Genomic DNA, 27,464 nt, shown 5'->3' with positions numbered 1-27,464 from the left:
TAGCCCTTGAGGCACTTCCAGAATAGCAATCTTTCCATTGCCAAGCTTCTTAAATACGGACTGGAAATGGAGCATATTTCTTCTGACTAAACCTTGTCAGGATCCTACCCAGAGCAAAGGGTTGGTATAAGGGATTGATTTCTAAATTAATTCTAACCTTATAATCTTACAGTTCTAAAGCTTGCTCTAAGCCAGGACTGTCAAACTACCAGCCTGCGGGCCAGATGCGTCATGCGCTGACCACGCCCATGCCCGGTTTAGCAAAGGGGAAAAAAGTCCTGATACGTCACATGACACTGCCATGACACCGTGAGTTTGACACCCTTGCTCTAAGCCAAGTAGGCACAGATTGTACTGTCCTTGGCTTACAACTATTCATTTAATGGTCGTTCAAAGTTACAACAGCACTGAAAAAATGACTGATGACCGTTTTTCATACTTACAACTATTGCAGTAATGCCCTGGTCATGTGATCAAAATTCAGATGCTTGGCAACTGGCATGTATTTGTGATAATTGCAGCATCCCAAGATGTGATCACCTTTTGCGACCTTCTGACAAGCAAAGTCAATGGGCAAGCCAGATTTACTTAACAACCATGTTATGAACGTAACAACCTGTGGCAAGAAAGGTCATAAGATGAGGCAAAACTTACTTAACAACTGTCTTGCTTAGCAACAAAAATGTTGGGCTCAATTGGGGTCATAAGTCAAGGACTACCTGTATACCCAGTGTCTCCCATGCTATTCTTGCCTTTCTGATGCTTATCTGATGGTGCAGCCCATTATGAGGATTTTGGATGATGGAAAATGCTTTGGAATCTGATTCCATGCATTTTGTTCAACTGAATAATCAATTCCATGTAGCCAAATACAAGGAAAAATAATTGTGTTTCTATAAAGTAGAAATTGGTTGTACATTTTCAGAAAGTGCTATGAGGTCACAGAGAAAAATGTTTTCATATGCATATATACACACAAACTCCAATTTCTATGCACATATACATAGAGCCGAAAGCACGTCGCATAAAAATTAATACATATCCATTATATCACTTAATCCAATGTGTGTGATTATTTAAATAATATAGGCAAACTGTTTGAAGTGGGCCTTGAGGGAGATGAAAGATAGTTCTTGATTTATGATTTAGAAAGAAGCATGCCAAATGTTGTAAAGCTAGAGAAGAGCATGTTCCTTTGGAGAAAAGGAATAAGTCCTGTTAAGAAAGTTTGCATGCTTCCACATATGCAGCTTAAGTATTAAGCTTTTTAAAATGTGATTACTATGTAAATTCATTTTGGAAATCAGTTGTCAAGAGAAGAAACTATTATTTGTCCTAAATTTCAGGGGTCTAGAAGTTTCATTATGCATAATATTAATTGAATAGTATTGTCTGGAAAAATCTCTCTTTAGGTACAATATAATCTCAGTTTAATGGATGAATGGGAGGATGTATTAGTTATTTTGCAAATGTCTGTTAAATGCCATTTTATTTTCACGCTATATCATTTTATTTTCAATTATGAGTTTAAATTCAAGAAAATTTTATGGACCTCTAAAGCCTTAAATATTGTAGGACTTTGCCAGCTAAGCAGCAGCTTCTCCCATGGATTTGTCTAACCAATGCCATGTTACACAATTGCTGCAGATGCTACATGCGTTTCTTTCTGAGACCATTCAAGATGTTGGTCACTCCCTTTAAAATTTTATGTAGCTTAGGTCCTGGATGTCTAAGAAACCACTTCATTGATATTGTTTGCCTGACTCAGATAGCTAGCCCAATGGCAAATGTTTTCTATAGGGGCCTGGCATTCCATTAAGGAGAGGATGGGCCACTGATACATCTACTTATTTTTGCTGATCACACGGTCACCCAACTGCTGAGACTAATTTTGGTATTTTTGTCCAACTATCGAGTCCTTCCCAAAGACCAGGAATAGGCTGATGTTGCTGTTGATAATATTAAAGGTATTGTTGCAGGATGCAAACTGTTTCAAGTAAAGCTGTCCTTTACATGCTAATGTCCAGAGCCAATGGTATTCAAATGGTGCTACAAATGTTTTCAGACAGCACCCAAGTTGCCTATTACCATCAGTGCTATCTTTGCTTTATTTCACTATAGTTGTTATATTTGCAAGTCTTTGTACTGTGATTTTTCTCCAGGTTTTTCTCTTCTGCAGTCTTCAGGTACTGCCATGTCCACTATCCAGATTTTCTGTCTTCCTTATGAACAATGGTTAAGTCTGGGTGTTGCGTAACAGATATGTGTTTGCATTCTAACGTCTCAGAGAACTTTAGCTTCTTTTTCTTTTTTCTATTGCTTTCCCTGGTTGTGGGCCCACCCATTGCTTGCAGACAAATGGCATTTCTTGCGGATCTTCTAATGCACCATTTTTGCTACTTTGTCATTGTCATGTCAGTTTGATTTTCTTGAAGCAACTCCTTTGGCGATCTGTTGTTTCTTCAGCTTCTTTGCAGATATAACATTTGCTGTCTTCTCAATTCTGACTTTGTATGCATTTGTTCTTAAAGTTTGCTCTTGCGCGGCCAGAATTAAGCCCTCTGTCTCCTTCTCCGGTTTTCCTACTCTTAGACATTGTCACTTCTGCCAACCTAGCAGTTCGAAAGCATGTAAAACTGCAAGTAGAAAAATAGGGACCACTTTGGTGGGAAGGTAACACCGTTCCATGCACCTTCAGTGTTTAGTCATGCTGGCCACATGACCTTGGAGACGTCTTTAGACAGCACTGGCTCTTCAGGTTTGTAACGGAGATGAGCACCGCCCCCTAGAGCCGGAAATGACTAGCACATATGTGCGAGGGGAACCTTTACCTTTTAGACATTGTCAGGTCTTATTATCTGCTTTGCCTGCTATTCTTTTTTTTTTTTAACATAATGCCCATGTCTCTTTTCTATTCTTTATATGGTTTTTTTTTGGTAGGCCAGTTTTGTCTCTCCAGTATTCAGTAAGCCTTTATGGTATATTAGCTTCAGTGTATCTTCTTCACTGTCCTTCAGATATGCTTCCAATGTCCTTTTTGCTTCTTCAGTTGTCTGGTGTACTTGCAACATTTTATGCCCACTTATCTTTCTGACAAGAAGCAGAGTCTGTCAACAATGCTGCATGGATGATGTTATTACTACTTTAAATATAGTTTAATTCCTCTAGAGGTCAATCAGACTGAAGTAGTGTTAGCCTATCAAGACCACACACTGTGTGTCACTTGGACGGCCATATAAATTTGTTTAATAAAAATGAAATGAAATAAATCTATAGGATACATGTTTCTGAAAATATTCTTATGCTACTCAGTGTCATCTCATCTCATTCATGGGAGTTATTCTTCCAAGGTATCCCTGAAACTTATTTCTATTGGTGTATAGATAAAGCTGCAGAGTAAAAAAATAAACAAATTAAGAAGCAATATTTCTATGACTTATTATCACAATAGCACTTAAGACTTCCTAAAGTACCCCTTTAAGGTACTTTACAGCCTTTTTTAAGTGGTTTACAGAATCAGCATTATTGCCCCCCACAATCTGGATCCTCATTTTAATGACCTTGGAAAGATGGAAGGCTGAGTCGGTGAGGATCGAATACCTGGGAGTGTGTTTATATTTTAAAAGTCCCATCTAATTAAACCTATCAATTTCTCCATATTGTGTACAAGACTGTTAAAATCTCACACTCAGTAACTTCAATGATTTATAATAATTTTTGTCCCACAGTGTTTGTTTCAAGGCCTAATTCCAATAAAACGATCAGGTTTGCAGTTGCCTAAAACACAATTTTGTATTTTGCAGGTAATTTACTTTCTAGGAAGATTTAGAGAACCATTCAAATCCAGTATCAGAGTTCTACTTATGGCAGAACAGTGAGCTAAGATTTCTGCTGAATTATTTGAAACTGTTGGGTACCTCCCTGAGACATCAGTTCCTTTCCTTTGGTCTCCCTGATTACATTACAGGAGCTGCCACCTATTTTATTCTGACTAAACATACATCAAATACTTGTATGGATTCTAATTTTTTTTTCCAGTACTGCATGCCCTCTGTCAAAAGCAAGTGATGCCTATTATCAGGCTGTGCTTTCACTGAGGTATATCTCTATATATCCCATCTAAGAACTTACTGCAGACATGGTCAGTTAAACACTGAAGTGCTTCATTACTACCGTAATTTGAGCAACCTTATAGCATGAATACACAATTATTATTGCAGATGTTTCTTTTCATATTTGGTTCTGCTGTGAAAACCTTCCCATTTTCAAATGGAGATCAAGTTGCCTCTAAACTGGCAAGAGTTTAATGCACAGCTTATCCAATTAAAAAAAAAATGTCTTCAGCAACTGGAGCAAACCAGATCACGACTTGAGATTGTCTTTCAAAATACAATTGAAGAAGAATTGTATTTATGCTTTTGTGTGAGAGAGTTCGATGAAAGAGAGGGTACATACCAAGTAGAACAGATAAGTAACACCATTATGATAAATTAATCCAACTTCCTTTCAGAACTGAAGCTCACCTGAAAATACATTATTTCAGTTCTTTAGTTTTAGACTAACTGAAGCCTTTAGTTACATTTATAGTTGGGTTTATCCTTCCATTGTTACATGTATTTGTCTCACTCTTTGTCATACATTAAATGGAATCTGGATTAACACCAGACACTGATAAAGCAATGCCTATGCAAAATTTTACTACTACTTTCCTTCAACATCATTTCAAACAAAGCATCTCTTCGAAACTAATTTGTGAAAATCTTCTTTACAAAGGTCATCTCTTTAGGTCCCCAAACTTGGCAACTTTAAGACTTGTGGCTGAGGAATTCTGGGAGTTGAGGTCCAGAAGTCTTAAAGTTGCCAAGTTTGGGGATGCCTGTTTTAGATGTTACCTCAGGAAGCTTCTTTCAGAAAAGAAACAATGGCATGACCAGACTAGAGGACCTGTGGTCAAATAATACTTTTTAATCAAGGTGAACCTACCCTTAAGTGCAAAGAAAAGTTAAGAGTCAGAAGGATGTGTACCTGTCGCTGGTTTATGTATTTAAGAAACATTTAACCCAATAAAAAAACTACCAGTTTGATTTTGTAAAAATGAATTTGAAATTGTACTGTGTAGTAATGAGGAATGTGTTATTGGAAAGGTTTATAAATTTTTAATGATATTGAACATGAAAAAATGAACATGTGAAACATGGAATAGTTGAATGGGCAAAGAATTTTGTGTATAATATAATGCTTGAACAATGGGGAAACACAGGTTTTAAAATTAACATTAAATTGTAAATTTAAAGACAAATTTTATAAAATGATGTATTGATCTTGAGGTGACACTACAGTGGCAGAATTAAGGGAAAAGTGGCTGTGTGTCCCTCCTCTTCCCTTTCTTCTAATTGCATGATCTTATTTTATATTTACAAAATGTCTGAGCTAATACATTTGAAGCAGGATTTCAAAAAAGCAGCCTGTGTTCAGAATGTTATGCAAAGAAAAAAATATATTACAATTTTAAAACTACAGAAAATATTTTAATATGTCACCTTTTTACATTAATATTCTCAATTAATACTTTAATATAAAACTTGAATCAATTATTTATAGGGCACTTCTTGTACATGTTACTGAAAAACAAATCCTGTGGTATCTGTTGTCTATATGTGTGTAGAACTAAAATTAAAGCATTGGTTTTGCATATTTGGTTCCTCCTTTACTGAAAGACTAAGTATGAATGTATGAAAAGTGAGTTGGAATCATAGCTTGGCGAAAGTTTTGTATCAGTTTGGTGGCAGACTGTTAATCTTTTGGAAACTATCAAGTCCAACCTCCAGTCCACTGCTGAAGTCTACTACTACATACAGAACTGCGTAGGTCACAAAAATATTCTACTATGCTGTTCTTTGTTACGAAATCCAACAATGTTAATCATGAAAAGGAGGACTGTTGCTTGTGGTTGATATTTTAAACATTTATTTTTTTTAAAAAAAGCAATGTATATTCATTTCAAACAAATCAGTTAAAATGTTAAAGCATACAAACATAAGTTGTGTACTAGCAGCATTCAATTGTTAGACTCTTCTAGAACTCTGCAGTGCCAAGTTGGCAAGCTAAACACACACTGTAGCTTGCAACCCCTCCTCACCATAGTGCAGGTAAAACAAAAAGCTTTATAAAATTAAAGAGGTTAAATAAGCTTAAATAAAAGATGTTAAATACAAGTCACATGCTCAAAGCTTCTGTACAAAGATAAACAAATCTGGCATTATACAAATGATTGGCTGGTTCACATCACATAGGATTATTATAATTAGGCTCTCTATAACCATCTTTGCTGAATATGAATTATATAAAGTCACTGACAGTGAATTGATCAAATGAGCCATTATACAAGGCATGTGTATCTTTAGAAAAATCAGAACACAATTTAAATTCAGGCACCATTTTTTTTCTGCAAATAAATAATTCCTAGTATATCTGCATCCAAACTACTCTTAAACTTATCAGTGCTATTTTTATTAATAAACACGGCTTTGTAACTATTTCATTCTACTTCCATTCTTATTGCTATGACAATGTGACTGTGGAAATATCTACTGTACATACAAAAAATAGAGCACCTTTAAACATGAAAGTATACGCCTACTTTCTTATCTTACAATGCTGAAATCCAAGTTACTGTAAATTGCTAAAACAACTTCACTGGAGCATCTAAAGGAGTGACCATAAATCCCAAAATCATTCTCTTTCAGGCAAGCTCAAACCAGCAATTTATTCTAAAATGTCTAAAATGACACCAGGAATGTACATTCATTTTCACGAAAGCAAATGTATGTCATTCGTTCTCTTCTTCAACTGGATATAAAGAATTTCTAACAGTTTGTAGCTTTGTTCAAATGAAGGGGCCTGGGTGGAGATTATAGCAGAAACTGTCTAAAAGATTGAAGGCTGATTAAAATAATGTTAGGCAAATTCAAAATTATCAAGTTTTTCAACAGTGCTTTTTCAAAATTCAGATATTAGCATTTTTTGTCTATTGTATTGAAAAACCACTCTGTAAATTTTCTTAGCTGAGCAGCTGCTGTTTGTGATTCTTCTTGAAGTCTTAGATTATCCTGCCTCAAATGCTGGACTTCAGCTTGGAGAACAGCCTTGTCTTGCTTTTCCTAGAGTGCAGAAAGAGGAGTGAAATCATGTTTATAATCATTCTTTTTGTAGCACAGATAACAAACATGCACATATTAATTTCCCTAGTCACAATAACAGCAATGGAATTCTGATTCTCAATTTATCTCGACTTGATTGATTTTAAAGAAGCTAAATGGGACTGGAAAAGCAAGTTTCTGTATCATTGATAGGATATCAAAAGATATCATTTCATAAAAAGATATAAGATATACGCTTGCAAACAAAACATAAAACAAGACGATCAGTTGAATGGCTTCTATTTACTATTTATTAGTATATATTTACTATTTATTCCAGAAAAAAAAAATTGCAATCAGCCTGCTTTCCATTGAGGACCTGTATACTGCAAGAGCCAGAAAGAGGGTTGAGAAAATATCTACAGATTCCTCACATCCTGGACATAAACTGTTTCAACTTCTCCCTTCAGGACACCTCTATAGGGCATTGCATGCCAAAATAACTAGACACAAAGACAGTTCTTTTCTGCCATGACATCACTCTGCTAAATATATAATTCCCACAGCATTATCTTGTGCCTAAGGATATCTGACCATGTTGTAGGACTGAATTACTACTATTCTTCTCATCTTTCTGATTATCTACTCCTACTCCTTGTTTGTCCAATCACACTTAGCTAATACAGAACTGTCCTGTCCTATCAACGCATTACTATTTTAAAAAAGTTGGTTTGAAATATGGGGAAGAGCACATATAAGAGATGAATGAATGAAGCAGCTTCCAAATACTATGTGAATAATCAGAATCATTATTCAAACAAAAAGCAGTAGATATGTTGTGGCATCCAGTTAAGAGTTAAAAGTATATATATTATATTAAAAAAAATGTATGGTATTGCACTGATTTGCGTTGCATTGCAATATTATAGAAATAAATGTTATGTATTTATAAATGCTTAAGAATAGGCTGTACTAAACCATGGTATATGTAAATGTTTGCATTGCTTATTTCATATTTTGAAGCTCCACCACAGGAGAATAGTCAGAGCCTGTCATAGTAATTGCAGTATGTGGACATGGTAGCTTGTAGGCATGAAATTGCCTTACTGTCTAGAACAGGGGTGTCAAACTCGCGGCTTCACAGTGGCATCACATGATGTATTGGGACTTTTCCCCCTTTCACTAAACTGGGCGGAGCCAGCACATCACACATCCACCCTGCGAGTTTGACACCCCTGGTCTAGAATATAAAAGCCTAATATAACTTTACTCTCTAATTCGGCATACTAGTCTCAGAACATGACTGAAACTTTTGGGTATTATTTCTTTTATTAAGTTTAACAGGGATTGAGAAAATGATTTCATGAATGAATATTCCACTTGTATAACTAGATTTGATAGCAAATTTTAACCTTAAGTTCTTAAGTTCAAAATAGATGATCTTAAGTTCAAAATAGATGAAATGCTAAGCATCTGGAAGAACTGCAACTTTGAACAGAGGGAAAGAGGAACAGATACATCTTTTTCAGAGTTAAAGAATCTTTATTCCTACATTGAGTTTGTCAGAGGAAAAGTGGTATGAAGAGTAAGTGGTGGATAAACCAGTTAATTTCCCTCCAATTCTCTGCATTTCTCTTTAAAAAAAGATACCAAAGATTCAAAAGCTCTGGACTGTAAAATTTCTATGTAATCTCCCTCACCATCATATGTAATTGGAAAAACAGTACATCTATACTTTCATACCTCACTGAGGTGGGTACAGTATTTTTTTACTATTGTTATTTTAAAATATGGCAGTCAACATACCACATTTAGATTACAATAGCAATAGCACTTATACAGCTCCATAGTGCTTTACAGCACTCTCTAAGCAATTTCCAGAGTCAGCATATTGCCCCCAACAATCTGGGTTATCAAAAACAATCTAAATTGAAAGTATTGAGTAATTAAATTGATACATCCTTTCTGTGTATTTGAACACTTGTAAATTAAATTAGATAAAGCAGGATGTTTCCTATTCAAATTATTTTTATGATAGCCTACTAGCTAAGTTTGTAATCAGAGTATGGAAATAGCTTTCACTCCATGGAAGCCATGGGCCCACCCAATTAAAATACTCCCCCCACACTCCCCCCAGCCCTCCCCCAGGGCTACTTCCTGGTTCAAAAATGGTTTTTTAAATACAGTTGCCTTCTATGAAGGCAGACACTGATCTGTCTAGGACAATACAGCAATGTGATTCACTATAGACTCTATGGCATATACTACTTGAATTTATTTCTCAGAATAAAGATTTGGCTTTCAAAAAAGTTACTTTTGCAAGAAAAAGGAAAAATTACAATAAATACATCTGAACACTCAGGAAACAATTAAATTAGATAGCAAAAGTCATGTGCAGATGTCCCATAATTTTAAGGGCAAAATGTGGTTTGCTCAATGGCCTGATGTGGTTTGAGGTCACATCACACAGAGTTTTTCTTTTAATTCATTTCACCACTGCTAATTACCCTATTTGCAGTATGCTGACTCCACGTTGCTTCTAATGGCAGAACAGCCAGTACCACATGAGTGCAGTTTTCATATAATATGTAAGCTAGTGTGCAGATCCTAGACAGAAATCCTACAGTATCTTTATTCAAACTATGTGATATTAATGAAGACATTTTATTTTTTTTACCTTTCGAAGATCAGTTTGCAACTGTCGAAGGATCACTTCAAGCTGGTTTACTTTTCCAGTCAAAGTAGTGGGACTATCCTCCCTAAAAAATCAAAATGTACTTTGGGATTAGTTCAAAAATTTTACAGTAAAACATTTCCATACAAAATATACATAACTGAGCAATGTGCAATATATTATAATTTTTAGAACCACATAAAAGCACTCAGAGTCTAATTCAAAAACATGTAAAGTAAAAGACCCAATCTCAAATGAAAAGTTGCTGAGATACATTCTTTGGGTTTAAATGCAATGAAAAGTATTCTACTAAACTCCATTCTCCTGGTATTCTGGGAAACCCCTTAAAGCCTGGCTCAGGGCTTAGGCCAGGGTTTATTGTGTTTGTAAGGGCAGTGTTGTGGTTTCCTGTTATTGCTAGGGGCTGCAGTGGCTCACATGGTAAGATGCTGGGCTTGTTCACTGCTGAGGCTGGCAGCTCAGTGGCTCAATTCCCGTGAGCAAATAAACCGCAGGGAGACAAGAAAGGAGCCTCCCCTGAATGCCTACTGGCATTCAGGCATCCTGCAGGTAAAGATAACACCGTCTGAAAAATCCATTTCACAGAGGCAGCCAGCCACCTTGGTAATCCCTGGTGAACAAGTGCCATATGCTAAATAAATAAATAAATAGTTAGGGCTGTTTTGGTCCAGTTGCTTGTGCTATTTTATATTTTTACCAGTTTTTATTTCTGGATTTTGTAAGCCACCCAGGGTGGGCAGCCATTAAAAAAGCAATTAAAATAATTAAAAAAAACACACACCATGATCTGCCACAGCCTTGTCTGGTCATTAATTAAAGGCTTTCTGTTAATAAAAATCCAAAACAATTAGTCTTAATGACATAGTGAAGTATGGATTAATAGACCCAGCTAGATAGTAATGCTTAGTAAACCCTGGCTGATCTTATGGCTTAAATCTAGTTAATAATTGGATGGGAAACCACAAGAAATACCAGAAATATAGGGTAGATTAGGAAGTAAAACAAAAATCATGTCAAAGGCAAATCACCTCTATATTGCTAAGAAAACTGTACAGTTGTCTCCAAAGAAAAAAGTGTATTAGAACAAATGCAAGAAAGAGCAAATATATTCAGAAGCTATAGGAATAACAATGTAAATACATTCAGTATGGAGGACAAAATCCCACAATGGAGGTACAACTATAAAGTGGAGAGACAACCAACATGATTTTTCTTGCTCCGAATACATTTGTGTATTTTCCAAAAGGAAAGGTGATACCCCCCCCCCCCCAAGTAATTTGCCTTTGAAATTGTTAGGCTCCTTTGGGAATGGGTGGCATACAAATTAAATAAATAAGAATGTGAATAAGTAGCTGAAATCATAGTGATGGAAGTTGCAAGGAAAGAGGATGGTTTCAAGAAGCTGCAAGTACTGTACATAGGCTGCTCACCAAGATTAATGTAAGCAAGACCAGCATTGCTGGATTCCCTCCTTGAGAAAATAGTTAAACAGAGAGACAGACATAGCTGCCCAATTCAATTTTGTGGATCACAATGCAAAACAAAGAGAAGAAATAATAAAGCAACAAAACTGAACTCCCTAAAATCTAATCCAATTAAAACTTGAATGTCAGGCTCTACTAAGATTGCTTATTGCTGTGCCTAAGTAAAATTATGTGAACAAATGCATGAAAATAAGTGATGGAGCGGAGAAAAAGAAAGGGAATAGGAAGGAAGCTGTCAAATTGGGAAAAGCAAGTACTGTTAAAACAAGGACAGGTGAATGGAAATATATGGGAAGACATACATTAGACTAAGACATAGTTATACTGTGTACATGCCTCACACTGACTATGGCAGTGAAGGAGAAGAATTAGAAAAGCCAAAAGTTTCAAGTGACATTGTAATGCCCCTTCAAATGGTTTCCTGTTCAGTAACAAGTCTAACCAAATCAGTTTTGATGACATGCATATGGTTCCTGGCCTTTTAAAGAAAGAAAAGTAGCTGAACTCCTTATAGCTCATACAGACTTCAAACAAGCAATTGAATATATCTAAACTGCAGAGGCTACCTGCAACATATACTTGGTTTTGCTTTCTTAAAATCAGAGAAATGCAGATCATGACTCCCAATTCTGTTCTCAACCTTTCTCCCTAAATGGATTATCAGCACTAAAAGAAAAATAACAAAGGTGAAACAAGAGCGATTTGTGAGAGTTCTAGGCCACCCACTATCAAAGGATCTGAGCAGAAAAAACAGCCCTATTATTAAAACAGCAGATCAACCACAAATTAAATCATTATTAAACTACTATTTAAAACCTTACAAATTCAGACTTGCACTGCATAACTAAACATTATCAGTAGTCATTTGAGAAAGGCATGTTCTGAAGCCTTAAAGGCCAATATGGAAGGAATTCCTTGTATTCTGCTGGAAAGGGAATGCCACACAGAGTGCCTTACTATGGAGATAGTCTGTTGCAAATGGCATCCAGATGAACTGTCTGCTACTGGATTTGGACACTCGCCCAAAATCTTAGTTGTAGAATCTTGCGGGAAGTAGCCTCCTTTGCACATACTTTACATACCCATTAGCATCAATGAAGTCTTTTCCATTTGTTGGACTTGAGTCCAAGGCTTGGTTATTCTCCAAAGCCTGCATATGCTGCATGTCATTCAGGGTACAAAAAGATGCCACCCTTTGATCTAGAAAGGCAAATGCATAAGCAAATAACTAAAAAAGGTAACCTAGAAATACTTTCAGAATACAAAACTGATCACGAATTGTTGTTATCTGAATCCAGATATAGCCAAAAAAAGAAAAATGCTTGCGACCATTTCTTTAAATCCTCATTCCCCATCCCTTGGATTTCTGGACAAATACCAAAGCATGCTCATTACAGCTTGAGAGTTGCTATAAGTGACATTTATTTTCACTATTTATTATTCATCTCATTTTCCCAAAACTCACAGAAATTCTAAAACCAAAAATACTTGAAAGGCAAAGCAGATATTTCATAAGAAAAAAGCTTTGTATTTCATTTAAAAATATGAAATCCGATCCACCACTTTACTTGAATAAAGGAACTAATTACCTATGTACTTGAACTCCGATGAGCTAAAATTTTCCTTATGATCTTATCACAGGCAGATCAATTTTACTCATAAAAAGAAAGCTGCTTACACCAAAGATTTTTAAATAACTTCCTTTCCAAGGACAAAATACATGCTTTACTCTTTGGGAAATAAGTTTCCCCACTGAAAGGCATGCAGTGTGGCAGCCAAAATTATACCCGGTACTAAAAGAAAAAGAAAAACAGTAGAGCACACACACATTTGTTATAGAACAAGAAAGAACAGAACTCTGAGCTTTTTCCATGCAACGTTTGTATTCGGTAGAAGCAAAGATCACCGGTTTGTAGACTGAATTCCTTCTGTCTCTAGGTCTTGGCCCTGACCACAGCATGCCTTCCTCTCTTCTTGCAAAGACGCAAACCTTGTATATAATCATGCAACCGTGCAAACATATAAAAGCTTATACTTTTTTTTTTAAAAAAAACATAATATCCAATAGTCTACCCAGATCATCACCTAGAAACGAAGTGTGATGACAGATTGGCCCAAGTTCTTCATCAGAGTCATAATCTGAAATAAGATTTAGAATTTTCCTATGAACAAACAGAGTCCACTGAACTAGCTTTGGATTATGGCACTTGCTATCCTTATGTGAAACAACTCAATCTTGTGGAATTTACAGGGTTTACCGTGCGATTTCTTAAAAAAAAAAAACCTAATTCAATATTATTTATCATCAATCTAGCATTGTTATGTTCTCATCTATAGATCTGGATGCTGACAATTCTAATAGTTAAAACAAGGTAGTTGCAAAATATATGAAATAAAACGTGGAACAAAACCAGTAACACATTTCTTTTTCAGGTATATTTATTAGTTAGGCAATATTAGAGAAAGAGCAATAAAGTTTACTAAGTAGGTTTGTGAGTTAGTCTGGTTTTGAATCATAAGTATAGCTGAACTTGTACAATAAGAAGCATTTAGTTTTCTTTTTTGTTTTACAAGCCAAATCTGTAATAAAACACGAGTACATTCAAAAATGAACTAATTCACTCTGAAAGAAAAAGAGTGAGAAAAGAAAAAATGCCTTGCACATCTATGTCCTGAAATAATGAAACCCAGAAACAGACCGCATATTCTTTTCTTAGGATTATTTTAATGATTTAAATTCTACTAAATATATTTAAGTACATTATTTTAATCTTTCAATGTATAGTTTATTTGTACATATTAAGAACTGATAGAAAAAACAGTGCACAAAGCAATGTTTACTTGGATATTTTGATAACTTTCTATCTCTCTTTATAGTAAGATGTGAGTATTCACTTTTTGTGGATTCATTCTTCATAGAAATGTTTCCATTTTTTTTTTTATAAATTTAGCCTTAATTTTGGAGAAATTGCTATAGACTTTGGCTGTATGAGCAAATATCCAATGTAATGACCGATACATGTAAATATGAAGAAAAAAATATCAATATTAGCTTTTCATGAAGGATATTTTTTGGTCTTGTAGCTGTATATTTTGTCTTAAGTCCATTGCACCTAACAGCATCTGGCAGACCAAGGGTGTCAAACTCAAGGCAGATCCTTGAGTGGTGGATCCAGCCTGTGGGGTGCTTAGATCTGGCCCAAGGGGCTGCCCTGGGAACAGCAAAGGACTGGCCCAGGATGCTCTGCCAGTGAAAATGGAGCTCAGGAGGTTTTCGCTGACAGAAGGTTGTAGGAGGCCATCTCAGCTGAAAATGGAGCTTGGCAACCCATTTTTTCTGACAGAGCTCTCAGGCTACCACAGGTGCCAATACGAGTGACGTTAAGCTGGCCATGCCAACCCTAGCCACACCACCTGAGTCCCCAAGGTCAAACACAACCATGATGCAGCCCTCAATGAAATTGAGTTTAACCCTCCCTGTGATGAACCATGAAACCTATACAACCCACTTATCAACTCTTATCAAAGATGTAGAAACAGAAAACTGATGGGTTAAGCATGAAATTGACTAAATTATCAATTTTTTTGAGTGCCACTATTTCTGGTAATAACAGGAGGGTTGCATCTTAATTTGTGATAATTTAATAGCAGGTACACTGATTACCTTCAAATGCTTGTGCAGCATCAACTAAATGACACCAGTCTAATCCTGTTGCTGTATCTGGAAGAGGCATTAAGCCAGGATCATTGAATCTTGATTTGTCAGATAAAGATCCATCTGAGAACCACAGTTCATCTACATGAAAAAGAAAAGTGGTCTTTAAGATAATACATTAGAAAAGAAAAACATTGAAATATATGAGCATCGGGCTAGGCCCTTTAAGAGTTGGGATGACAATTTTGTAACAGCTACTTGTTTTTATGAAAGTACAGGATGAAGATGCAACATAAGTATAGTTTTCAAGTTATATGAATGGTCTCACTTTATTCTTCATTGGCCAGAGTGAATACAGAAAAAAAGGCTTTATTAATCTCAGAATTTGCACCAGAGTTCACTTGTAATTGGATATGTTCTCCTGTGCTTCATTGCAAGTTTATGCAATTATATTTAGTACACAGATGTTTTTGAGCTGGCTGACCTGGCAACTGTTATTTGCACCTGAATTTGTCAGAGATTTTCAATGCCCCTGGTAAAATTAAATGTGACAGCTCATATAATGAATGCCACATATTTATCATCCAACCCACTACTTCTTGTCAAATCTTTTCAATTCCTTCGGCTGTACATTTGCAACTGATTGAAGAAAATCATCTAATTTTCATATCCTAGGTCAGGGGTCTCCAAACTTGGCAACTTTAAGACTTGTGGACTTAAACTCCCAGAATTCCGCAGCCAGCTATGCTGGCTAAGAAATTCTGGGAGTTTAAGTCCACAATTCTTAAAGTTGCCAAGTTTGGAGATCTCTGTCCTAGGTAATAATCTTTCAAATAATGACTACAGGCCAAAAGTGTTTCCTTCAGGTTTGTTCAAATTCTGAACTATTCTTTTTATTCCTAGCTCCCCTCAACAGTGAATGCAACTGAGATTGAGAAGTGGTTAAAAAGCCTCCCATACCAGCGGAATACACCCATGGAGTTTGTGCTACTAGTAGATGAAGCCTGTTCCCAAGACTATGAATGCATACAAACAATTTATGTCATTTACAATAATCTAAAGCTTGGGTGCACAAACTATTTTGAGTAGAGGACTATGGCATAAAAAAAGAATTTAACTGAAAAAGTTTAATTTATTGACCCAATTTAGTGTAATGGTTAAAGCACCAGGCAAGAAAATGGGAGACAATTTTGGTCCCTCCCTTAGGCATGAAGCCAATTGGGTGACTTGTGCCAATCACTCTCTCACAGACCTGAGAAGGAGGCAATGACAAGTTACTTCCAAAAATGTTGCAAGAAGACTCCAGTGATTCCCCAGGAATCAGCGATTCAAAAGCACTCGCATGTTTACAAAAAGTTTAATTTAACATTAATTTAAATTCAGTTTGCACAATTGAAGAAACGATTTATAGTATTTATATACAAAGAAACAGTTAAAAATTATAAATTAGCAACTACCTGTAGAGGAATCTAGAGACTGTACCCAAAGTTTGTGAATCTCTACAGTAGTCTAAAGAACATTATAAGAACAACTGTAGTTCAGTAGAATTTCATCCTTTGTAGCTACAGTTCACAGATTTTAACATTTATTTATTTTCCACCATTACTACTTTTAGAAATAACTCAAGATGGCAAACATATGTAATAATCCTTCCTATTTTTCCCGTAACAACCACATTGTGAGGGGAGTTGGGCTGACAAAGTGATTAACCCAAGGTTATCCAGCTAGCTTTTGTGTGTAAAGCAGGACTAGAACTTACACTCTCCAGGTTTCTAGCCTGATGTCTTAAACTGAAACTCTGGACAGCTACTTCCAGTTAATGCAAAGGAATCGTGGGGAAAGAAAATATGAAGAAGACAGGCGTGACCCTGTAATCAAAGGGCAAAGGCTTGATTGTGCAATTCATGCCTGCCATCTTGAGCATCCACCCCACCTCCAGACAATCCTGGCTAGGTGAATCAACTGCTCCCATCGATGTAAAGCAATTTTTAATGTTTCAATTGGAGTAGGGGTGCCAAATTCAAAGCCCGTGGGGTAGATCCGGCCCACAGGGTGCTTAGATCTGTCCGGTGGGGCCGACCTAGAAACAGCAAAGGACCAGCCTGTGCAGCCCTCCCAAGCTCTGTTTTTACTGACAGAGGGTTGCAGGAGGCCCTTGCAGCTGAAAACGGAGCCCATTTTCTCTCATAGAGCACTTGGGACACCACAGGCGCCCCCAACACGAGTGACATCAAGCTGGCCATGCCCACCCACACCATGTCCATCAAGCCCCCATTCCCAAGGTGAAACACAGCCCTGATGCGGCCCTCAATGAAATAAGAGTTTGACACCCCTGATTTAGAGGATATGTTGCCAACTGAAAATCGAATAGAAAATCAGCAGATGCCATCACACATACAAACATGCACAACTTACGTCGCATATTTCCAACACCATTGTTTAAGCTTGTTCTAGAAGGTAAGGTGCTGTGGTAAGGTGGTGTAGTGCTAAACAAAATATCGTTTGGCAACACTTGGTCTAGCATTGAACTCCGTGAACTAGCGTAGGAAGATCCTCTGCGATTGCTACATATGCTCTCATCAGAAAGAGTACGGTACAGTATCCTCCTTGGAGATAGGTTGCCGTAAAATGAAAACTAAACATTTTAGGAGAATAAATTAGTAGTCAGACTTGAACCATTATCATGAAGACGATGAGATTTTTAGTTTACACAAAATAGATCTTATTCTAGAGTTACCCTGCTCAATACTGCTTTGCCAGCATCAGAAACTAGAGTGTATCATTATGACAAAAGTAATGCAATTTTCTCCTGATATACAAAGCTTATCTCATCCTAAATTATTGGAAAGTAGAAATTTAGCTCCAAATGGTTGAGTACAACATGCAGCCAACTGCTAAATAATTATGTTTTCATGAAATGAGTAAGGCTGAGTTTTAATACCAAATCAATACAATTAATTCTACATGAAATCCAGTCTAACCCTAAAATACAGAATAAAACAAATATATTTCTACTTCCTGAAAACATTTATTTATTTATTTTTTAAATCACCAATTTGGATCTTAAGCTCCCTTCTGAAAAAACAGGAAATATTTTCCATTATTTTATGTATTTATACAACACTTCTCTTTATAAAATGATCCAAAGCATTAAGCTAAGTTGCAAAAACATTTCAGGGTGAAACTCTGTAAAGTTAATGAGCCGAACAATAAATGAATAGGGGATGGAGCTCATGTCTGAGGAAAGTCAATATAAGAAAGTCAATATTTTAAAAAGTCTATAAAATATATCACTCTAGCATGTTCTAAAGTGGAAGGTATTATCTAGGGTAGATGCCACTGCTGAGAAGGTCTATCTCCATGTCACACCAAGTGTCAATCTATAAGCCTTCACACAGAGAAGCAGGACTTTTCTTTCCCTGGGGATTTCAGATGCTTGGGAAGCTAACATAATTAGATTTATTCTTTAAGATTACTCTTCCTTCTCTCCTGGTAAGTGAAAGACACTTTATTGTGTGAATATAAATTCCTTTTTGACACCTATTGATATACATTGTTCTACATTCACAACATAAAATTTGAATGCTAAGAGAGATCTGTTTCTATAGCGAAGGTAAACTAAGCTGCACATGTGTTTAAGAATTTAATTCTAATTTTACAAATCTGAATCAACTCTGGGAGGAGAAAAATGCTCTTAGTAATCCAGAATGCATGACTATTTGGAATGCAAGCTATGATATTTTTTTTAGTATAATGTAAAGCAAAACTGATTTTAAGTACAGCTTTCCAAATGTGATATAAATGTTGCATTTTTTAATTTACTATACAAATATGTGCTCTTAAATAAACAAGTAATTATATATATATAATGCATAGCTTTGAAGACAATGTTACCTGTGGAACTGGGGACTGTGGAACTGGGGACAAGCCTTAAAAGCAATTATGAACAAGCTCTCTGGATGATGCAGCGCTTGAATGCTTCGAGATATATTAAGTTTTGCAAAATATTTCTTCTAAATGCATTGTACAATCCTACTTCTCACAATTATTCTCTCTTCCTTTCTCATTGCTTAATTTTTTAAACTCTTAGCAATGTCATAAATAGCCTCTAAGAAGTAAATGTATATAAATATATATATTTAAAAATAGCTAACCTTTCTTCTTCCATCCTCTGCAGAGATGTTATTCTGCATCATCAACTTCAGAAATTCTTCTTTTGAGAGCGCTTGCTGGCCTTCAGAAACTATACTCCTGACAGAAGCTTGAAGCTGACTTGAAGAAAGGCCATCAACATAATTATACATCCCACAGAGACAAGGTTTTTTTAGTTAACCAATGTGTTCGTATCTAAATATCTTTATAACTATTCCTCTTCATGTCACACATATAATGTGTGTGCATGTGTGTGCTTAATTCTATTGTAATCCTAGTACATCTAGAAATTTTAATTTGTAAAAACATTTAAACTAAGCACAGAAAACTAAACATAATCATGATCAAAATAGATATTAACAGTTATCTGAAGAAACATTTCCAGTCTTGAAATATTCAATGAAGAAATAATCCCTTAAAATACTGGGACATAAAACTGTATCATGTAAGCAGATATCTGCTGACACTATGATACTTGTTCCTTCTTGCCCTTGGCGTCAAAGTGTTCCCCGACACCCAAAAGAACATTCGGGGGGCAAATGAGTATTAAAGAATGCAGAGATAATCCTTCCCCCTTTTTGTGTTAATGGAAACCCTTGCAATTGAATTTAGCTCTAGGGTTCCATCTGACATTTCAGAGAACACCTAAAAGATAAAACCTGCTTTATTCTTTTCAATAGATTCTCAAATACATTTTAATTAAAATCCAAGATCAAAATAAAGAACGAAGCTCACTTATCCCCCAAGAATGTTATTTACATTATTAGTTAAGTTCCAGGGATAATGTGTGAAATTATAATTGGTTCAATTACAAAGACATGGTTTTATTATTACCAGAAATCTGACAAAACTGTTCAGTGTAACAATTACACGAAGTATCTTATTTTCATAAAGGCACTGTTAAATTACATATTAATAGCTATCAAATCCAGCAAAACCAGTGACTACACACTTATCAGAGGTAAACATAATCCTACAATTAGAAACATACAACTAAACATGTTGTTTAACCTAAAGGTGCATTTTTTCTAGAGGCAACTGGACTTTCTGGTTTTTATTTGGAGATGTTTCGCTTCTCACCCAAGAAACTTCTTTAGCTCTGAAGAAGCTTCTTGGATGAGAAGTAAAATGTTTTCAAAGAAAAACCGGAAAGTCCAGTTGCCTATTGAAAAAGCACCTTTGGGACAATCATGACCTAGATGATTGAGAATCTCCATAGATATGATGTTTAACTGCATCTCCCTGATGTAGAGTTGGCTCCAAACCTGTTGCTTTTCAAAAAAAACAACCCAACTATAAAACATGGGGTGTTTTAGTGAGTGGGCCTGGGGGGACAGGAATGGAGATAGAGCTGATCAAGTGGCTGATTTGACTGTATTATTACTGCCATTGGGATGTGTGTATGTATGAAATAGGGATTTTTTTCAATTGGTTTTTATTATATGGTAGATTTTTTAAATTCCTTAAGCTGCCTGGAGGTCACACGTGTATGAGCTGGATGGCTATATAAATTTGTTAAATAAATAAATAAATAAATGTCCTAATTGTACAAGACTAAGGGTTCAGTAAAATAAAAACAAACTGGAAGTTACTGTATTCTTATTGCCCTCTCCTTTGTTTGCTCTGTATAGTGATCATAATTATAATGAGCTTTCCAAGAAGAGTACTGCATTCTAAAAATTGGGTATGCAAATATCAGTAGAAGCAATTAGGTTTCTTGAATCATGCTATGACATATCCATATCATGGACTATTAGAACAAGACAGTTTGCATCTTGCATTGGGAGTTGAAAGCTAAGAATGATAGAAAATATAAGGACCTCAGACAAAGAGTTTTGCATTGTAGAAGGTGATAGTGTTTGTGAAATAGGTCTCTGAAATCCCTGGAAGACAAATCTGAAAAAGCAAAAGCTCATAAAATCTCTGCCTTTCATTGTCTATTTTCAGAGTAGAGGAAATAAACAAGATGAGCCTAAACTCTAACTGCAAATATTTATTTTTAATAAGGCACAATGGAGTCCTGGGGCTTCAAGACTGCAGCTAAAGGATATAATTTGTTCAAAAGAATGGAAGAGAAAGTGGAAGAGCTGCACCTGGATTAAGAACATCAATTCCTATTCAGAAATCCAAATGAATGAGTGGGCAATTTTGCAAAGAGCATTTGGCTTAAAACAAGTAGAAGATCAAATAAAAAGTCTTACTGATGAAGATATCTAATCCTGTCCCCACAGCCAAGATTTGGAGATATGTTCCAAAAGCAAGATCTTGCAGATCTTTTAGGAACACATGAATTTTCAAACAAAAACTGAAGATATGAAGTGATTGAAGACTTTAAGACATTAATACATGTCTTCTTATTCAAATTCCTGAACATTCAACATTTATGCTCTTTCCTGATACTTATTGGCATTTTTAAAAAGGGCAGGACATCCATATAAACATCACTTTTTATTTCCTTTGGTCATTCATTCATTCATTCATTCTTGACAAGTTTGAGTAAACTATTACTAATAGTGGCATACTATTCACTACATTTTTATTTGCACTTGTACATCATCATTCCTTTATCTTGCAGTAAACTGAAGTACACAAAGTATTAATCTACTTAATCTATTTTTTCCCATATATCCCTAACTTACAATTTTTATCTCATCTTTCTCAGCAAACACAATTCCCATTAACTTCAACAGATTCATTTTCAGCTCCATATTCCTTCTTTCATACATTCCCTGCAAATAATTCAGATTCTCAGCTAGGAACATCATATCCTCTGCATACCAAAAATTCAGATACATTCATATTCCCAACCATCTCACCTCTAACATCACCACAAGCATTCTTTATATGTTCATCCATATGGAAAATTTATAAAAACCCAAGGAGATAACTAACATTCGTGAATAGTAAAGGATTACATTTTTTCTTCACACACGTTTTTTTAATTACATATCACTCATCCCATTCAGCAAGTAACATTAAACTCTGTATTTGTATACAATGTTCTATAATGTAGGACTATTCACTTAATCATATGTCATTATAGTTGTGCTTCTAAAGTTGTAGCAACATTTCGGCAGAATCTCATCTGCCATCATCAGGCTTCTGTATTGTGTTCGTCTATGAGTCAGACTTTCACAGCCGTTTCTGTTTTAAATTTGGAGCTAGCCTACTGCTGTGCCAGAATGGTTTTTTCTTCATCCTGATTGGTTGGGAGTCTTGGTCTCTGTTTATTGGTCTTGGAATTTGCTGTGTTCTGCTTGATTGGTGTTTCTAATATCTTCTGTCTGTTTTGTGGCTTTTTTTGTCTTGATTGGCTGGCAACATTATGTTCCTGTATTGGAGGCTTTTAGTGCAGCTTGGCTCCGAGTAAATGGATGGCTATCATTTGTTAGGAAGCTAGGTTTCATCTGGGTGCCTGGTTGGGGTGTGTTTGAGCTGGAGGTATCAAGGGGAATCTGTTTGTGCCCAGGTGTTTGCCTGGCTAGTGGTGTGGAGATTTTTTTGTTTGTGAGTGCAGGCTTCCAAATAATTGACAGTCTGGTGAAGTCATCTCTTCTATTCATGCTTTCAGGTCTTTTTTCAATCTCTATGGCTTCTCTGATAATTCTGTAGCTGGAGTTTTCTATCGTGGTTAGGGTTTTGGTGCCATTGAAGTCGATGCTATGACCTGTTGCTTACATGTGTTGGACTAGTGAGGAAGTGTGTTCCAGCTGTTTTACTGCATTTTTGTGTTGATCCAGGCGGGTACTTATTCTTCTATTGGTCTGTCCAATGTATGTGGCAGGGCATGATGCACAGGGGACTTCGTATATGCCTTGGTTTTCCAGATCAATTTTATCTTTGGGGTTTCTTAGGATGGCTGCTATTTTTCTGTCTTGTTTTGAAGGCAGTCTTGATGTGATGCCAGTGTAGTATCTTACTGATTTTGTCTGTAGTACCTCTTATGTAGGGCAGGACAGCTGTTCCACAGGTCTGTTCATTTAAAACTGAAACAGCTGTGAAAGTCTGACTCACAGATGAACACAATACAGAAGCCTGATGATGGCAGATGAGATTCTGCCGAAATGTTGCTACAACTTTAAAAGCACAACTATAATGATGTGGGAAAATACCCGAACAAAGCTGAATACCATACATGTAAGTACCCACGAAAACTTAAGAAAACAAATATGTGTGTGTGTGTATACATGTAACTGTATATGTCTCACATTAATACATTTCTCAACAACCTGCCAAACAGGAAAACTACAGCATACACATCCCCTGCCTGTAAAGGTATATATTTCCTAAATATTAATCACTGTTATCTCTTGTATACTTTTGATCAGAATTCTGCCAAACAGAATGTGAAACAAATTACACAGAAAGTCCATTAGTAAACTTTGCATGTTGAAACTATGAGGCCAATATTATTTGCGGTTACATTCCACAGGTAGAACCAAAGCTGTTTTAATCCAAGTATGATCACATCATTTTATGCAAGTTAGGTCTCTAACCTGAACATTATCTTGCAAGTCAATGTACTTTCACCTTCACTCAGTAAAGAGGACAAGAAACAAAAGACAAAACTAATCAGCACCTATTTTGGTACAATGCAACAAAAATGTTTTCTATGAGGAGGGTAAAGAGGCACGACTGAAGCTTGAAGATAATAAAAACACTGTCCAAAAATACTTCAATTTTGAAGTATTTCAAAGGTCTACATTTCATCTGAAAGAAGCATCAAGTGGGCTGCCACAAGGATCAGTACTGGGTCCTCTATTCTTCAACAATTTCTGTCTTATTGATTAGAACTTGGAAAAGTAGTTAACTGAAAACAACAGGAGTCAGCAATGTGATGCTACTATAAAAAATAAATCCGATTCAAGATTGCTTCAGCGGGAGTGACATTACCAAACAATGAATGCTCACCACAATGCTTACAAGTATCTGATACCCGAGAAATATTTCAAAAGATTTCACACAGAAAGGAAAGAGTAGAGTAGAGTAGAGTAGAGTAGAGTAGAGTAGAGTAGAGTAGAGTAGAGTGAGTAGAATTCTTTATTGGCCAAGCGTGATTGGACACACAAAGAATTTGTCTTTGGTGCATATGCTCTCAGTGTACATAAAGAAAAAATAAAAAAGACATGATTAATTATTAATGGAATTGTTAATGTAGTAAAGCAGATACAAGCTGAATGCTAATTCAGCTTTAAGTCCATGAAATATGAGTATTGTCAGATGAACTATTTTCAGCACTGCACCTATTTTGTCAACATATTATATTGTTGCACAGGTTTTCTTCAGTGTGCATATGTGCATGTGTGTGTTCATATGTATAAATGTAATAAACAGGAAGAATTTGGAGTAACAGATTATAAGTTTAAGATTCCCTTAAATTCCTGTATAGACAAATTGTTAAACAGAAACTTTATCTGAACGTACCTAAAAAGAGAAACAAGAGCCTCTACTTGTACAGAACCCTTATCTACTTTTAATTCTTAGGGAATCACATTATGTAATTTGCCTTTTCTTTTTCCCTTCCATGACCTCCTCCCTTCTCAAATTCCAACTTCTCTCCCCCACATATGAATAAAAAGATTCTTACTCTTGGCATTCAGAAATTTCAGATTCCTCAGGCGTGGGGCTACCTTCTGACTTTTTCCAGCCAATAACGTATTTGTTTACTGCTCCTTGTCGAGGGTAACATTTTGCCATGGATCCAGAGATTGGTTGAGCACAATTTTGTGAGACTATATATACTTTGGAGGTATCTAATGATCCAGTGCTTTTAGGACCATGTGTTGAAGGACTTCCAGAATGATGCGACCCACTAGAAAAGGGAGGAAATGCACACAATAAAAATATTTAATGTAGTACTACTGGAGGAAATCTGAAACAGGAAAAACATCGGCTGTTATTTATCTTAAAAGGACACACACACACACTACATTCTCCAAAATGTATTTAAAAGTCAACAATATGTTATGTAGTTTATTTCTGTAATGCAGAATTCAGATTCCAACCAAAGCTGAATTGATTTCAGTAAGCAGCAGTATAAAAATACTACTTTCTTATTTTAGTTATCTATTGGGTTAGGCACGTATCTATCTCAAAAATTAAAATAATAAAAAATAGTAAAAATTGAAACACAGAAAACAACTTTAAAAGTTGGTACTGACATTGCAAAAATAAAACAATGCAAGACTGGCTAAATATTTTTTTTAGAAAAACTTCAATGCTTGTATCATATGAGAGTTTCTGGAAAGCTAGTAGACAGAGAATACTATGTCTGAGAATATCTTCTTTCTAGTTACTACAGATACCAGTAGTTAACTTACAACTATTCATTTACTAACTGAGGCTATAATGGCATTCAAAAAAACATGAGCCTGTTTTTTAGTTCATGACTTACACAAATTGTGTATATGTGATTGCGGATAAAGGATAAATCTACATTACATTCATGATCAATGACTTGAACTAATAAAATTATGCAGGCGTACTTTAACGATATTGTTAAATCCAAATTAAAAGTTTTCACATTAGTGATATGAGAAAGTAATTATTGATACCAAATAGCAATCTTTCCATGGACTATTCAAAGACTTTTGCAGGTAAAAAGATGCAGCATAATCATAAATTGATTTCATAATAGGCTGTAGGAGACAGAATGATATCCAATTTAATCCTTGCCATAAGGCATAACTCTTCATTAATTGGTGTCTAGAATGTGTTTTATGCAAAACTTGTCTCCTACAACTAGACAGGAAGATTCCTATTGCGGAGGGACAATCCCACCAATGCAATAAAGGTACTGGGGATAAAAGCTGAACCCAATTTATCATTTCTGTACAAAACGTATTATCTAAATTATATTGCTCAACAAAGTCAGGTCTGATATATTGTAAGGCAACCTAGTAACATTAACTCAAGCCAAATCTTACCCAATGCCTGTGAATATGGAACATATTCAGGTTTATTACATGTAAAAATATGTAAAATTTTGGACTAGATTGGCATCACTATACAAAACAAATTCAGACACTCATGGTTTACAAGAACAAATTGTCAGAGTGCGCACAGCTTTGTGAGACAACCCAGGAGCAATAACAGCAAACAGAGGTTTGTAATAGTGGTTTTATCTACAAAAGAATACATACTATACATACACGTCCTATAGGCAGAAGTCAAATAATTAGTAAGTTACAGCAGGGAAGAACACACAGCAATAGAGAGACACCCTAACAGGGCCTCTTATTATTATACAAGCTCTTAAAGGGATAACAGCCCCCAAAACAGCTCCCACTGACTCATCCCCATCATTACATCGTTGTGTCATTGCAGCAGCAGGTCAGCTCTTAAATCATTACTCTGACACATTTTTTTTCATAATTTCTGAAATCTAACACCGACAAAACAAGGTTAAAACACTCTCACTAAAGTACAAAATAAGTAAACACAAATTTACACATTACTCATGATTTTAGTTTAGTTACCTGAAAAACACTGGGGGGGAAAACTCACCTAGAATGTGAAGATAATTCACTGAGATCTCCCATGCTGCCATCCCCTATATGACTGCTAGAAATGGCTGAAGCATAACTGTGGACAGCATACACTTTCATCTCATCATCTGCTCCTGGAGTTTCGGATGATTCAGCCCATTGATCTGTCCGTCCATGAAGACCTGACCGACTTCCAGAAATGTGCAACGGAGCCAACATTGGAGCTGGCATACAAGGAGCAGTATCAATTCCACTGTCAGTAGAAGCTCCCTTAATGTACGTTAATCCAAGCAAGTCAGAGTCCATTAGGTCTTCAGAACCAAAATGCTTATCATCACTGTTGCTTGATGTGTTGCTGGATAGAGTGTTACTGCTAGAATGGCTGGAACAGTTTTTGTCTCCAATCTTAAAGAGAAATATAGTTTTATTTCTATTATCTGCAGTTTAATCAGTGAAATGAGAAACACATTACTAGTTAGAAATGCCAAATAAATTTGAAGACACCCCCCCCCCAATGTACCACTAGATTTGCCTTATTAGTATTTCAATTAACATATGTTCGAAAACAATCTATAAGATTCTATAAAATTGTACAAAGGGATTCTTGGTCCTCTGTGCACTGATGATGTTACTTAGTTTGGGTAATGAAATGTCTGCAAGTAAACAACCAAACTCAGGGAGCACCAAGGATCCCTCATTTCAACCCCGAGCTACAAATATTCTCCTTTGTTGTACAAAATGAATTATGTTCAGAATTTGAAACGATAAGCTCAGAATTCAAGAAGGGGTATTGCATCTTTCAACTGCTTTTACTTGTATGGGAAAGCTAGGCTCTTCTAGATGGCACTGAGT

The 27,464-nt window shown here is 35.9% G+C and overlaps 1 protein-coding gene across 3 annotated transcripts in view; it reads right to left on the bottom strand.

The window, feature by feature from the left end:
- Window positions 1-5,944: 5,944 nt before the first annotated feature.
- SIPA1L2 (signal induced proliferation associated 1 like 2) overlaps window positions 5,945-27,464 on the bottom strand; it is an 82,550-nt gene continuing 61,030 nt past the window's right edge. The window contains exons 14-22 of one of the 3 annotated variants that reach the window (XM_087937581.1): window positions 26,632-27,017; window positions 24,713-24,937; window positions 19,128-19,245; window positions 17,389-17,608; window positions 14,983-15,114; window positions 13,404-13,457; window positions 12,401-12,518; window positions 9,817-9,898; window positions 5,945-7,160 (exon numbers count right to left, since the gene is read on the bottom strand). In XM_087937581.1, coding sequence (XP_087793707.1) covers window positions 7,014-7,160; window positions 9,817-9,898; window positions 12,401-12,518; window positions 13,404-13,457; window positions 14,983-15,114; window positions 17,389-17,608; window positions 19,128-19,245; window positions 24,713-24,937; window positions 26,632-27,017 — 1,482 coding nt within the window. In that variant the 3' untranslated portion in view covers window positions 5,945-7,013. Of the gene's footprint in view, window positions 7,161-9,816; window positions 9,899-12,400; window positions 12,519-13,403; window positions 13,458-14,982; window positions 15,115-17,388; window positions 17,609-19,127; window positions 19,246-24,712; window positions 24,938-26,631; window positions 27,018-27,464 lie in introns of those variants that run through there. The other 2 variants (XM_026705193.2, XR_003374541.2) reach the window with 2 other exon arrangements.

Source organism: Pseudonaja textilis, chromosome 1 (assembly GCF_049901715.1).
Source record: "Pseudonaja textilis isolate UNSWEBS1 chromosome 1, rPseTex1.2, whole genome shotgun sequence".
In the NCBI taxonomy this organism is placed as follows: Eukaryota; Metazoa; Chordata; class Lepidosauria; order Squamata; family Elapidae; genus Pseudonaja; species Pseudonaja textilis.
Note: the sequence above shows the minus strand (reverse complement) of the source record. Positions and strands in the feature narration are given on the sequence as shown.